At 39.2% G+C, this 13,068-nt stretch overlaps 1 protein-coding gene across 1 annotated transcript in view; it reads left to right on the forward strand.

Annotated features, from left to right (window-relative positions):
* ERP44 (endoplasmic reticulum protein 44) overlaps positions 1-13,068 on the forward strand; it is a 47,592-nt gene extending 34,524 nt beyond the window's left edge. The window contains exons 7-12 of the mRNA XM_058021254.1: positions 1,597-1,654; positions 2,971-3,087; positions 6,665-6,776; positions 7,249-7,390; positions 10,313-10,415; positions 12,482-13,068. Of these exons, the coding sequence (XP_057877237.1) occupies positions 1,597-1,654; positions 2,971-3,087; positions 6,665-6,776; positions 7,249-7,390; positions 10,313-10,415; positions 12,482-12,583 (634 nt within the window). The 3' untranslated portion in view covers positions 12,584-13,068. The remainder of the gene's footprint in view (positions 1-1,596; positions 1,655-2,970; positions 3,088-6,664; positions 6,777-7,248; positions 7,391-10,312; positions 10,416-12,481) is intronic.

Genomic DNA, 13,068 nt, shown 5'->3' on the forward strand with positions numbered 1-13,068 from the left:
ATTAAGAGATTGTTAGAGTTAGATTTTAGAAATAGAGAGGAATGAATCTGTAATGTTTCTGAACATGGAAGAGAATGTTGAACAGGGAAAAAAAAGGCAAAAAATACTTTCATCTTAAAAGGCTATGATGGACTATAAGTAATTTATGGCAGAAAGTGATAAATCTTGGAACTGTTTTAATTTTACATTAGCAAGTAAGTATGGCAGGGGAGGGTGGGGGGGTTGTGTGCTTTCCAGAGATTCACCTTGTACATTACTGCTTCAAAAAAGACAAAATGCAAACTGAAGTGTTTCCATTTTAGTAGTTGTTTTAAAAAGGTGTATCTTCAGGCATTTGGGATTTTCACATCATGTCCCCACTTTATTTGAGTTATCTGAAAAAAAATCAGTCATAGCTGCAGCTACTGGAGTGGAAGAACACAGAAGAGGACATTCTGGGCTCTACCACAGGGCTACCCTGGAGCATGTATTTCATTATAGATTATCATCAGCTTAGCAAGCAGTGATTGTGCAGGTGGCTTCCATGGCTTCACTTTCTTATTCCATGAAGGCTTATTTGGGATGCAAGTGGTTTACTTCAGTCATGATTGTCACTAGGAAGGCTCATTTCACATTATGGGGAGAGTCATGTTACGAATACAAAAATGCATTTTAAAATACACATCTCTAAACTGATGCAAATACTGGTGGTGTAACATAACTGATGCTAGGCACCTTTTGTATGTGATAAGATAATTAGATGAAAAGAAATCAATAAAACATAGGTACTTTGAGTTCAGCCTTATGATTTCTGTAGTTTTCTTGGCACTCTAAATTGTTCAGACCCCCCTGGAAGATGTAGCTCATCTTGCAGTGAAGTAAATTCAGATAACTTGACTTCTCTTACTTTTCTATCTTCTTCATTGGATGCACAGCTGTTCCAACTTACTTGAATAAGAGATGATAATTTTGGTGCACAAACCAGCAGCTTTCAGGGTTCTTTGCTGTGATTTGGGGTAAAATATTCTAAAGACAAGAGAGGAACTTACCAAGGTGAGGTAGTAAGCTGAATAGCAAGGAGGAATTGTATATCTTAGAGGTACACTTGCTGTATCATCAGTGGCCAGGAACTGCATGCTGTGTCTTCTCTCTAGGTGTGTTCTGAGGGTGAAATGGACACTGGGGGCTCACTTGCCCTCCATTTTCTCATTGCTTTTTCCTACAGAGCACCTCAAAGCCCTTCTCTGTCAGGGTAGAGGAGATGTAAATTCTTAGTGTAAACTGTGGAATAGGAAGAGTAAATGCAAACAAGAATCCACCTTCCTCTTTAATTCTTTGATAGTCTTTACCCAAAATTGTCCTGGCATTTATCACTTGTCACTTTGTTGCCTTTAGTCCAGACTTCTGATCTTAGGGATGCATCTTGCTGAATCCCTAAATGCCCTCTTATATCCAGGCAGGCCAAGTTTACTTTAAAAATTAAGGATTTTAATTCTCAAATTGTGAAGGGGTTAATAAAAGAAGTAAGGAAAGGATATAAAATTAAAACATGAATTTGGTATCTCAGTTATTTTATTTGTCTGTACCAAGACATGCTTACTGGTTGGTTTGTTGTAGGGCTATTTCAAAAGCAGAGAGAATTAGCGGAGACAATGTAATCTACAAGCCACCAGGGGTAAGTGTAACTATGTGTTTTATTTTTATTGCTGTGATTATATGTGAATACAAACAAATGGAGACTGTATTCAGATCATTCAGTATGTTACTGCATCTCAGATCTTAGTTTTAGTCCATCACTGAATAGTGTGAGGAATAGGATAATAGAAATTAGTGTTTCTGAGTTAGTGAAAAAGATCAGTCTCACATGTTAACAGTTAATGCACAAAACCTAAACCTATAGTTTGAAATATCCATGTCAAAAAATGTAATCCTTTTTGTTTTTATTCAGTCAACACATCATGTGTGTTCTACAGAACTTTAAAATCTCTGAAGTGAAAAACACTTCATGTTTTTCAAAGCAAGTGACAGTTACTGTGTATTTTTATGACTGTCTATACTTAATTGTCTTGTATGCCTTAGTCCACAAGGGTTAAGAGCTCTTCTGTTAATTAAAAAAAAAAATTAATAAAATTAACTGTGGGTTAACAAACTCTCATAAACATAGTTTTACTGGAAGGAAAATTCAGTACAGAAGAAAACCTGCAAGAATTGCTTTATAGAGCCATACTATCTAAAACTTTGCTCCTTTCTCAAATTTACTGTATGAAAAGAGCTGCTTACAAAAAAGGAAATAGATGCAAATAGACATGAGGGGGAAGGGAGTTTCAAAGCATTTTTATTTTTTTCCAACAACAGAATTTATGGAGTTACCTAATTTATATGGCATTTCTGAATTAAGGTGTGCTTAATCATGGCTGCAGCTTGCGAAGTCATGCTTCACTTCACGTTAACCAAAATTGTAATTAAATTAAAGGATGCTAGCACTGAATTACAAGTTAAAGCTACTAGCAAATAAAGGAAAATTATTATTTATTCATATCTCTTTGGCAAAGCAAATGTAAAATACCAGTTTCAAGTCCTGTAGGACATTAGGAGGGGGTTTTGATGAGTCTCTGTAACTATCAGCATTTACTGAAGCAGCTCACTATCTACATTTAGTTTAGGTCTGGAGATAGTTTTTCTCAGCCTAGCAGAAATCTAAGTAGCCCTTACTTGAAGCATCCCTAATCTGGAAACAGAGTATCTCCAATTATTTATAAATTGTGCTATAAAATGGAATTGACTGCATAAATTATATTTAATATTTATTTTCCATTTGTACTTTTATCACACATTTAATAGAAATCTTGCATGCACAAGGTTGAATATTGGTGTAAGATTTGTTTTAAATATTTGTATGAATATTGTAATTTTATGTGGAGTAGCTAATCTTTGTAGGCAGCAATGTCATTTTTACTGTTTCTCATCCTACTGTGTTTTTCTTTTCAACAGGAAAATGCTCCAGATATGGTGTATTTAGGCTCACTAACCAATTTTGATTTGATTTATGCATGGACACAAGATAAATGTGTACCACTAGTTCGAGAAATCACATTTGAAAATGGAGAGGTAAGACTTTTTCTGCTATTCTATTTTTGGGGTTTCTTTCTCGAAACCAAAATGTCTCTTTCAAGGTCCCTCTTCCACATCAAAAAACTTTGTGTATTTTGGTTTAGACAGAAAATGGCTGTCAGATAATGTCTTTTCATTCTTTAGGATCTTTTTGATTACTCTTGAAATTCACTGGAGGCAGATCTGTAGTAGATTTACACACTACCAAAGTAAGCAGCTATAATTTCAGAACTATTAAGGTTGGGAAAGGCCTCTAAGATCATTGAGTCCAGCAGTTAACCCAGCACCACTGTCCTCAGCACTAAACCTTGTCCCCAGGTGCCACATCCACGTGTTTTTGAGCACTTCCAGGAATGGTGATTCTGCCACTTCCCTGAGCAGGCTGTTCCAGTGCTTCACAACCCTTTCCATGGAGAAGTTTTTCCCAACATCCAATCTAAGCCTATCCTGGTGCAACCTGAGATCATCTCCTCTTCTCCTGTCACTTGTTACGTGGGAGAAGAGGCCAGCCCCCACCTGGCCACAGCCTCCTTTCAGGCAGGTGTAGAGAGCAACAGGGTCTCTCCCCTGAGCCTCCTTTTCTCCAGGCTAAACATCCCCAGCTCCCTCCCATTGATGTTAATGTGAGTGGTAGAAAAATATTACTGTATTAACCACTTCCAAAGCATTATCAGATAAATAAGCACACTAAATGGTGGCTGACCATGGAATCTTCTGGGAATGGTAATGAAAACCATGTGGGGCTTTTATTTTCAATCTGTGTAAAAGCACTGGTAACTTAATCTTTTTAGTTCCATGTGTTGTTTCCCATGCTTTTCTTCTTTTGGCTGCAATTTGTCAGGTAGAATTTGGGAGATTGTTTTTAAACATCTTTTCTTCTCATCATTATTATTTCTTTCAAGGCTTTTTTGTTTTCTTTTGTAGCTTCTTCTTTTGTTCATATCCAATTCCATATTTTACTTTGTTCTTTGTAAAATAAATAACGTGAAAAAAAGTCCTTGGAAAATTATCAAGGTTGTAGCATCTCAAAAGGAGTATTTGTACATAGGTACAGAATCTGTTAGAAAATCTGCCAAGGTTTATCACAAATAATGGTACACTGTCCATACTGGATGAGAAACCAGAGAATCAGTCGTGATTCATTCACAGTTTGCACACTTAATTCTTTTTATCCTGAATCTGCTGTTCTGGGCACATGCAGCACTTCAGGTTTTATGGCAGAGGGAGGGACAGGGTGGTTTTACTTAGGCCATGATTATTGACTGTTTTCTAGTCAATCCTGCCAGCTTTTATTGGAAAGCTCTGATAGTTAACAGATCTTAATTCTTCGTTTGCAACTCAAAATGTAAAAGATGTCACATGTTAACATCTTTAGAAGTGTGTGGTAGATACTCAGTGTACTTTTTCCATGGTGAAACAGGATTCTGAGCCTTGGAAGCCAAGGTTCATCACTGTTAGCTTGTACCACATTCTGTTGTGGTTTCTCTGGTTGTTCCCTTAACCCTTGATTCTGGTTTGCTTAGGCAGATAGTTACAATTGCAGTGTGACATTTTGCATGGCAAAGTTTGTTTAAAATTTCAGTGTTACCGGTACCCAAACAAATTTAAACATGCCAAAACTGAGATATTTCTGCATGCTGAGATTGTACAGTTATTTAAATGGGCTCATATTGTGCATACTGCACAATATTACAAGATAAAAATATGAACTGCTGTGACTGTTAAACTGTATTGATGGCCCTAGAATGCACTTTGAACACCCAGTAATTGAGCTCTGAAGCAGGATTTTCTGCTCAAGGACTGCCCATTTGAGTTCCTGTGCTTGACTGGCAAAGGCTGTTGGGATCAGGATATCATTCAGAAGAAATCCCTGTTTAACCTGGAATCAGGCTGTGTAGTTCTTTGTTAAATGGCTGCAGTGAACCTGTGTCATCCAGCAGTGGTGCTGAGCTGTGAGGTTTGGAACCAGTAAGAAGTTCCTCAAAGGCACACAGAAGTGATGTGGGAAGTTGAGATGTAATGGAAAGTCTTCTGATTTTCTTAGTGCCAAACAACACAGTAGGGAAGCTCCCTCTCCTTTTGAGAGAGCTTCCACTTGTCCTGCCTGGTCAGTGAGACATGGTATGAAAGCTGGAATAGCACAGGAAACAAAGGGAGGTATCTTATAGAAGGGCTAAAATTAGCAAGGTTCATGCAGCTGTTCTTATGGAGATGAATTGATCTTGTGAATGTAACTTGCTGAGGTTATCATTTTAGCTGCTTGCAAGCAACTGAAGACCTTAGAGCCAGAATATGAAGCTGTTTAGGAGTTGTCCCTCTGGAAATGCACTTGCTGAAGTGAGGGAAATGGAGCCATAATTATAGTGGTACAAGACAGACTTTTTCCCGTTCTGTAGTAGGACAGGAGGCTGAGACCCAGCTGAATGTGTGTGTAAAAATGAGAATGAGCAAATATGATTAGTTGTTGTTTTAGGGATTGGATTTCAAGAGCACTGAAGTTATGGGGATCTCTGCAGTCTTCTGTTTAAAAAACCATGCTTCAACTTACCTGGTGGACTTGGTTGAGTCATTTCATGAACCCTGTGTAACTGGCTGCCTACTGACAGGGGAAGTCTTTCCTTCAGCTTACGGCAAATTGAAAATATCTGAAGAAACCCTTCTATTAGGCAGCAGAATAAGCCACTACTGTCTTTCCCAAAAAGCACAGTTTTTGTGCTGATGTAGGCTAGAATCAAAGCAATAGCAGCACTTGCTTGTTATACAAATGCATTTGTGGAAATGAAAGATAGACAACTGTAGGCATTTCTTAGATGGTAAATTATTATTTCTTCAATCAGGCCGTAGTGAGTTGAGATGACAAAAATCACTTTTGGAGCAAGCGTTTGTGTTTTGTTTGATTAAAAGAAAATTCTGAATAAATTATTCAAGGCAATCCTGTATTTATCTGTCTGTGGGCAGAGGTCTTTAAAAGGCTGCAAGAACAGATTCATATGAGGAACTAAAGTTTACCTGTCCAGCAAAGGATGACCAGTCAGGACACAGTTACTGGCCGGAGAGCAGCAGTTGATCATAACTGCTCTGGCTGTGTCATTAGTTTCTGCTTTTCTCTTTTTTAGTGAGGAGGGAATAGAATTATTCAAAGACACTTCTTGTGTTATGCTAAGAAACCACCAATTTACTATGTGAATAAGCTAGAACTTCACCTCAGCCTTCTGTAGCATTTAACAACCCTGGTGCTCAAGCCTTATTGTGGTTTCTGTGGAGCTGCTGTGTTTCCTCAGAATTGAGTTATTTCTTTTGCACAAGTATTCCAGTGAAAGTGTGTCCCTTCCCAAAATGCTGATAATGACTTTCTCTCATCCTTTGTATGATGTATATGATAAGAGGGAGGAAACGTGGTTAACTGTATCACTCGGGTATCTCAGAGGAAGGGTCAGCAGTTTACATCTTTGGTCTTGCTCTTTTGCCTGTTTTTTAAAGTGGAATTCTCACTGAATTTGAAAATTGTGGAATCACTTAATTTGGTGCCCTTAAGAAATGGGAGATATTAGTTTGTCCTTTGTTTTCTGTGCAGGAACTGACAGAAGAAGGCCTTCCTTTTCTCATACTTTTCCACATGAAAGATGACTTGGAGAGTTTAGAGAAATTCCAACAGGAGGTTGCACGGCAGTTAATAGGTGAAAAAGGTTTGTAATAATTCCCACTACTTCTTGGCTTTACTGGTATAATTATTTTCAGACAACTCAGTGGAGTGGAAGCAAAGGCCAAACAGAATTGTAGCTTTCAAGCTCTTGAGACTGAAGGGCTTGATGCATTTTTGGCAGTGAGGACCAACTCCTCTGGAAATTATTAAAATAGATGCACAATTTATTAGTAAGTATGTTTCAGAAATCATTCTTGTCTGAATGACTTAATGTGTTTTGAGAGGGCATTAAACAAAGCTTCAGTTTGTAATATGGAAAAAAAAAACACTTTAAGAAAATCTATTATTTTGGTGGTGTTGCTTATTCAGACCTATTTTCAGGTTTTGCATGTTGTATCTATCTAATATCTCCACCTTTGTAATACTTAGGAAAGGGGTTTAGTGGTTTCAAATGGGTTTCAAGATGATCATAATAAAAATCCTAACATGGGTTTTTGTCTGCTCACAATGTTAAGGTACAATAAACTTCCTCCATGCTGACTGTGACAAATTCAGGCACCCACTCCTCCACATTCAGAAGACTCCAGCAGACTGCCCTGTCATTGCCATTGATAGCTTCAGGCACATGTATGTCTTTCCAGACTTCAGTGACTTGTCGTAAGTATTTTTCTTGGCGCATTTTCATTTGAAAAGAGCAAGTGAAAAGGCTCGTACTTTAATCAGTACTGTGGTAGGAAGATGAGTAAATCTAATGTCACTAAGGCTGCCTCTGTGTGATTTAGTGTCAGAGCCTTATAGCAGGATGAGCTGACATGAAGTCATTGTTTAAATGGAGTTGTATTACTTTATGCAAGAAAAGAATCTCATATGAAGATTCTTTTCCACCATGGTTAGGCATTTGAAGCCTGGCATGGCATTCTTAGTAATGATTTAGATATCTCAACTATAAATGATTAAAAATACTACATGGAATGTGAAGTACTGTGTTATTCAGGGATTACTGTGAAAAGCAGCATGTAATAATTCCCAGCCTGCTGGCTTGGGTTTTCCTGCAGTGCAGTTCTAGCCTTCCTGCATTAGTCTACACCTGGAAAGCTGGCAAAGAAATATTTGTGTGGGTTTGTGAAATTTTCCATGTGCAGCTTGGAAAATGGCCAATCACTGGCATGTTTATCTGGATAAAATATGTTACAGCAAAGTACTGGGGTGCTTAGGTGAAATACTGCTGGGATAACCCTCACTGCCTCAGCCTGACCATGGTGCTCTGTCCTTGGGAGCAGCTGTTCTGTCTGGCATGGGTCAGTCAAGGAATGAAAATGTGTAAATGTTCTCTTCAGGGGCTTTCAGCCTGAGACAAGTGCTCTGTCTTTGTCTTCTGGTTGGGTGTTAAAAAAACCTCCAGTTTCTGTCTCAAAGGAGGCAGCTGCACATACACTGCCTGCTAACTCCTGGTTAGATGTCTAGGCTGGATATTTAATTTTTGTCAAAACCAAGGATTCAGACTTAGCATGCAACGTCAATGTAGTATCATGTTTGGTTCTGCTGTTCCAGGAGACATTCTTCTACCTGAGATACTGACATCTGGGAGGAGAGTTTGAACTTGGCTTCTTTCTGCAGTTCTCCACAGGCTTATCTACAAAATGTTGCCTGTGATGTATCTTGATTAGTGCTTTTCAAATATCTGAAGCTGTGTATGTTGAAATTCTTGATAAGTGACTATTTTTCTCCCTGTGTTTCTGTTTCATTGGAAGATTGTATTCACTGCATACCCCAGGAAAAAAATAGGATATTTTCATTTTAAAACCTCTCTTTTTATTGGCACTTTTTAAACAGCTCTAAAACAAATTAACATCTCACTGAGAGGTAGTAGAGATGTTTAGTTTAGACTTTGATGTTATGTTTCTTAAATGTTCAGTTTCTGTGAAACACTGTCAGAATAATGAGAGCTACTTGCTTGATGTGTACCAGTTGTCACTTACAAATGAAGCTGAAAGAGATGTCAGGATTGTTGACAGTTGCCTAATGATAAATAATTACTCAACCTTACTCTAGGACGTTGAGCTGATACTTAGAAATAGCAAAACACAGTTTGGGAAACAGGAAGAGCTTGGAGCTCCTGGGAAGATACTCTTTTGTGTACATGTGGTTTGGATGTTTTTGTTGTTTCTTGGGTGGTTTTGTATGGTGGTTTTATTTTTTAATAATAAGTAAAATCTTAATTCTGAGATTTTCATCTACCACTTCAGTAACCTTCTGGACTCTGATAAACTGGCTCCGGGCTGTCTCTTGTAACCTCAGTGTTGCCAGCAGCCAACAGGGTTTGGATGTGGCACTTTGAGAGCTGGGCTACTAAAAGATTTCTTCTCTCTTTAGGGAGCTCATTGTCTTTTTGGAGAATAGGCACTTGGCAGGCAAATGAGACCATCACTATTTTATCCTCATCTGTTGGCCACCTGGCCCTATTCATCCTGCTGTTCCAGGGTGGAAATGATAGCAGGGAGTGTCCAACTGATGTGCTGTAGCTTCAGCAAGAACAGGCTGAGCCACACAAGGCTGCAGGCACCGAGTGCCCCTGCTGCATTAGGAGAGGAGAATGCCTCCAGCAATGTGTCTGCCCTAGAACAGGGGCAGGAGCCCAAGGAAAAGCAGGGAGCAGTAAGTCAGCTGTCCCTATAACCAGGCTGGAATGAACCCCTTTTTCTCCATTGGTACTAATTAATGATCTCATCTGGGATGGGAAGGGGCCTCTTAAAGCATCAGTGTAATACTGATTGGTTACAGACATTGCTGTAATGATACCCTCTGAATCAATATTTGCTGCATTTTATCCATAGCATTTTCTGATGATTTTAAATATTGCTGATAGTTTGTCTGACCACACTTTCTTCCTCTTTCCTACATGTAATTAATTTCATGAAATACTCCCTGCAAAACCCGTGTCCATTCACACATTACCTTTAGATTGCATGCGGAGTGCCCACACTAGAATTTTTTATCTCATCTTTAATACTTACTAGATTAACTCTTCCCTTTGAGATTTTTGGTCAACTTGACATTTCACAAATAAAACTCGATGCTGTAGTTTAGCACGTTTGCTGTGGGTGACAGTAGATGATCTCAGATTAGATTTACATTGATATCCTCTTACTGCTTATCTGTGGTGTGTGTGCAGTTGCTGAGGCAGTAGAGAGCCTTTCAAAGATGTTTTGTCAATAGTGCTCCCCAAGTGTCATTTGTATCTGTAAACTGTGCATTTGGAACCTGCTGTTCCCTCTTACATTACAGTTAGTGGGGAGCTGAAGGGAGTTCACAATGAAGTTATTGGCTGGTACAGCTCTGTGGGGGTTATTGAAAAGATGAAATACTTGCTGTGTTCTCAAGAGACAGTGGAAAGAAAAAGAAGCTGGTGGGATACCTTAGCAAACCATGTGGCTCCCTGTCCTCTATTAATCACCTAAAAGTAGGCATAGTGTGCTAGGTAAACAGGAGTTGGCTACTCTAAGCAGTGCACTTTAAATCTCCTGTGTTTGGACTTAATTTGTAATAAACATGTGGATGTTTCTGTTGATTTTGTTCCAGAGTTCCAGGTAAACTGAAGCAATTTGTACTAGACTTGCATTCTGGAAAATTGCATAGAGAGTTTCATCATGGCCCTGATCCAACTGATGTAGCACCTGGTCAGGTAAGGTTACAGCAAATACATTTCATTTGGTCATTTAGTAAAGACCTTTTTATTACTCTTTGTCAGAGCTGTACCTTCTGGTATATTTGTACTTTAAACTTCTGTCTTTTGAAAGAGAAAACATTACATTATGCTTTTGAAAGCATAACATTACCACCTTTGCTTGGCTCCTCAACCTTCTCTGGGTGAAGGCAAGGGAGTATCAGGGGTGGTAGGCATTAGGGTAATATGGTACCTATTTGCCTTGAATAAGGGAAGAGTATAAGAGTATTTATTTTCTCCACTGAAACAGGAGATCTTGGGCTGGATGACTCTGACTTCACAGAGCTGCTCTTAGGTTCTCCTGTGACTTCAGTGCAAAAGCTGATAATCCATCATAGCTGCATTATTTCCACACAGCACACTACTTGAGGGTGCTTCTAAGGGGAAACAGCAATTGAATATTTTATATATTACCAGTGTAAGCAGAAGGAAATTATTAGAGCATCAAGAAAGGATGGGTGAGCAGTAATAGGCATTACTGCTTTTGTTAATGTGGTTGACAAACAGCATTAGCAGTGCTCACAGGCTGCACTTGTCAGTTTGATTTCCTCATGGTTCTACTCAAACCTTGTCATGTTGTGTAATTACATGCCTGGAAGTCACTTCTGGGATCTCTTCAGAAACACAACTACAAGATCCTTCTCCAGACAAAAGTCAGAAGGCCCTCAGTGTCAGAAAAGAAAGGACATGACCAGTCCAAATTCCCTGTGCTCATTGCAGTCTTCTAATGGTGTCTCTATCAGCCTTTGTATCTTCTTGATACTCCACTCAGCTCACAAGCTTGGGGTCCTGCTGAAAAGTGCAAATTTAACTGTCAGGGAACATTTTCTCTACCTTGGGCACCCTCCAAAGAAAGAACCTTTTTTAAACACTTTGTTCAAGGTATACATGGTGTTGTCCAGGGCTCAGAGCCACTTTGGTCCCAGAGGAGCACTGGTGCCCTTGTGCTGGGGAGCCTTGGACCATTCCATGGCTGAGGGACAGAAACTATTTACAGCTACAGGCTCCTTTTCCTGCTCATCTGCAGAATGTGGTAAGGATGGCACTGCTCTAAGTCGATTGAGTGCAGCCTCCTGTTTCCCTGCTCAAAAGATTTAGAAGTGTGAAAGCCCTGGAGGGCTTGCCTTGGCCAAGAGAATGACTGATTTTGAATGTTGTCATGACTGGCTGTGAAAACACGTGGGCTGAATTGTCTCAGCAGTAATTCATTTGAGTTGTAGTTCCCAGTGTTTCTCAGAAATTCATTGAGCAACCAGAATTCAGGTCATCAGGAGGAGGGGCAGAAATAAGGGCTGGGACTGAGGCATAGGCCAGGCACTTGCCCTGAGGAGGAGGCTTGGCCAGGGAAGGAGAAAGCCTGTGGAGTCCCTGGATCCTGCTGCCTGCCCATCTGGGCACAGGCACAGGAACCAGAGCTGCAGGCTTGCTCTTGCCTCATTTCTGCCTTGAAAAATGCACACAAAACCTGGGATGTTTACATTCCCATCTCTGCATGGCATCCTGCCATCTTGTGGAAGATATGGATGCAATGGAAATAAATACTGGCACTCACTAAACTGGAGGCTGCTGTCGTGGGTCACCCATGCCCCTTGAATTGCATGTATTTTTGTATGGGGTGTTTTCTTTTAGTTTCCATGGAAAAGCAATTCTAAAATACTTTTGCAGTGAAGTCACTTCTGCCCTGGTATATCTCATAAAACACATGCAGGTAAATCTAGAATGTCCCCAAAGCCAGTGGTGGATTAAAGCAAATACACAATGGGGTACATTTGAAATACTTCTGTGTGACTTGTACAGAAACTCATGTGATGGCCACTGCCCTTGAGATGTTACAACAAAAGGAATATCCTTAACTGGAATTGCTTAATTAATGTGTGTCTGTGTTCCACCTACTTGGGACTCTGAACATACCTTCCAAAAAAACCCCCAACATTTCTGCATTCACATAATGCTATAAATTCATTTAATGGAGATGACTGATTATTAGTCTAACAAACAATTTTACTGTTTGTTCTGTTTTTCAGCCAATTCAGGATTTAGCAAGCAGCCCACCAGAGAGCTCATTCCAGAAACTGGCACCCAGTGAACATAGGTACACCTTATTGAGGGAAAAAGATGAACTTTAAAAAACTTGAAATAATCTTGCAAGCCTTTCAGACAGCAGCATTGACTTCTGTGTGGTGGAAATAGTAAACCTATATTTTCATAATTCTATGTGTATTTTTATTTTGAATAAACTGAAAAATAATTTTTTTCTCCCCAGGCTTGTAAATACATTTGGTTTGGTGGGTCATTCTGTACAGCATCTTTCAAACAATACATTCTTAATGCTATAGTAAAATATCAGAGACCCATCCAGACTCTTGATCTAACTCTGTAAAACTTTTATAATCCAAATGAAGGTATCCTTGCCAGAGACATGCTGTTAACTTGCACTATCCCATTAAATAGGACTTTTGGGTTGTTTTCTGTGTAACCTTGGTAGTATGTGCTTTTTCTTCTTCTGTGAACAGCTATCCTGGTAATCTATTTCTTTGTCACATTTTCTCCAACTTAAGAGGGTCTTCTATTCTGGATACTTGGGAGGGGAATAAATTAAAGTTTTACAGAA

The sequence above is a fragment of the Melospiza georgiana genome, chromosome 1, assembly GCF_028018845.1.
Source record: "Melospiza georgiana isolate bMelGeo1 chromosome 1, bMelGeo1.pri, whole genome shotgun sequence".
Classification (NCBI taxonomy): Eukaryota; Metazoa; Chordata; class Aves; order Passeriformes; family Passerellidae; genus Melospiza; species Melospiza georgiana.